This window comes from Crocuta crocuta, unplaced genomic scaffold, assembly GCF_008692635.1.
Source record: "Crocuta crocuta isolate KB4526 unplaced genomic scaffold, BGI_CrCroc_1.0 scaffold142, whole genome shotgun sequence".
Classification (NCBI taxonomy): Eukaryota; Metazoa; Chordata; class Mammalia; order Carnivora; family Hyaenidae; genus Crocuta; species Crocuta crocuta.
This window is the reverse complement of record NW_027528892.1, coordinates 370,404-372,196: the sequence shown is the minus strand read 5'-3', so window position 1 is coordinate 372,196 and position 1,793 is coordinate 370,404. Positions and strand designations below refer to the sequence as shown.

The following is a 1,793-nucleotide window of genomic DNA, read 5'->3' as shown; positions in this document are numbered from 1 at the left end:
CGCGCGGCGGGCCGGCCGCGGCCTGGCCGCTGGCGCTGCGCCTCTTCCAGCGCATCCACCGGCGCGACCTGTGGGAGCGAGGACAGGCAGAGGGCCCGGCGACGGGTAAGGAGGCGCCCCCGACGGGTCCCCTCCACGGCTCGCGTCCCCGCTCTCGGCCTCGCTGGGGCTGCGTTCTGTGCGCAACGCCCTCGCTCCGCGGTCTTTGCGGGAAATCCCCCCTTATCCAGAGACCCCGAGAGGCAATGCCTTCTGTGCGAGTTCTTTCCTCCGCCCTGGGCCACCCCGCCCTCAGCCACCCTGGCTGGCTCACCCTGGCTGTGGCGTCTGTCCTAAGAGATAGTTGGGCTGCTAACCGACCCTTCTGATGCCCTCCTAGGACATGGCGCGCACCTATGTGTGGTAAATGCTGTGTGATGGATACGATTATCATTGCCCCCATTATAGAGGTGAGAAAACGGAGGCTCAGAAAACCACCATTTGGGGCGCCTGGGCGGCTCAGTCGGTTAAGCATCCGACCTCGGCTCAGATCATGATCTCACGGTTCGTGGGTTCAAGCCCTGCATCGGGCTCTGTGCTGACAGCTCAGAGCCTGGAGCCTGCTTCAGATTCTGTGTCTCCCTCTCTCTCTGACCCTCCCCTGCTCACGCTGTCTCTCTCTCTCTCTCTCTCTCTCACTGCCAAACACTCTAATATTTCATTTCAATTTGTTATTTCCTCCCTCCGCTGCCGCCCAGCGGCTCACCCACCTCGCCCGTGGCTGCCTGCCGCCTGCTACGCTTGCTCCCCACCCCTTGCAGGCTTTCCCCACTCAGCAGTCGCCATCATCTTCACAACCAGTGATCAAATCACCCCCTCCCTTGCTTGGAAGCCTCCAAGAGCCTCCTGCTGTGGATAGATTGTAATCCAAATTCCTCAACAGGCTCCTGCAAGGCCCACTGAGCCTGTCTCTCCAAACTCACCCAGCACTTTCCCTGAAGCTCATTGCTCTCCAACTTCATTCCTCGATTGTGTCATTTTCTTCTTCCCCAGGACCTTTACACTTGCTGTGTCTGTTCCGTTTGTTTCTTTGTTTGTTTGTTTTCTGCTTAGCATGCCCCTGCTCATACCTGGCCCTTTGCCATTCAGATCTCAGATTAAGCGTCTTATCCTCTGTTCGGATCCCGCCCGTTCACCCCACTGGTGAAGGAGGCAGATCCCACCTTCAGTGGTTTTAGATGGCTGAACACAGACACCAGACACTGGACCCATGAGACCGACAACATTAGTCGCATACACTCACACACAGCTTAGGGGAGGGGCCCCTGGGCACCGCGAGAGTCTCACTGCGTTGACTTCAGGAAGGCAGCGAATCTGAAGGGGCTGCGGGAGGCAGCCTTTGTAGATAGAGGAGTGAGGGGGACGGAGGATGAGATTGGCTCGTCTGGGTAATTTCATGAGCCGGCAGGGGACTGGAACTCAGGAGAATGAGGCCCAGTGAGGTGCAGTCTGTCCCGGAGGTGGGGATGGGGCGTAGCACAGCTGGGCCAGTTCTGGTAGGAAAACCAGCCAAGGGGGCAGACTGTCTCACTGGGTGAGGACACACCTGACCAGAGCACTGGAACTCACACTCTGGGGTCCTGCGAGGCTCAAGATGTCCAGGAAGTACTTGGAATTTTTGATCTTACAATACATCTGCAGAAAAGCCGTTCCTGTCCCCCCAAACTAAAATACTACTGTCAATCACTCTGTCATGTACACTTGTTTAATTGTAAAGACAATTATCTGAAGTTTTATGAAGCGCTTACCATTTT

The 1,793-nt window shown here is 56.8% G+C and overlaps 1 protein-coding gene across 1 annotated transcript in view; it reads left to right on the top strand.

Annotated features, from left to right (window-relative positions):
* NLRP12 (NLR family pyrin domain containing 12) overlaps window positions 1–1,793 on the top strand; it is a 24,718-nt gene that overhangs the window by 313 nt on the left and 22,612 nt on the right. Inside the window, 2 exon segments of the mRNA XM_077756914.1 lie at window positions 1–4; window positions 7–105. The exon segment at window positions 1–4 is cut by the window's left edge and continues 313 nt beyond it. Coding sequence (XP_077613040.1) covers window positions 1–4; window positions 7–105 — 103 coding nt within the window.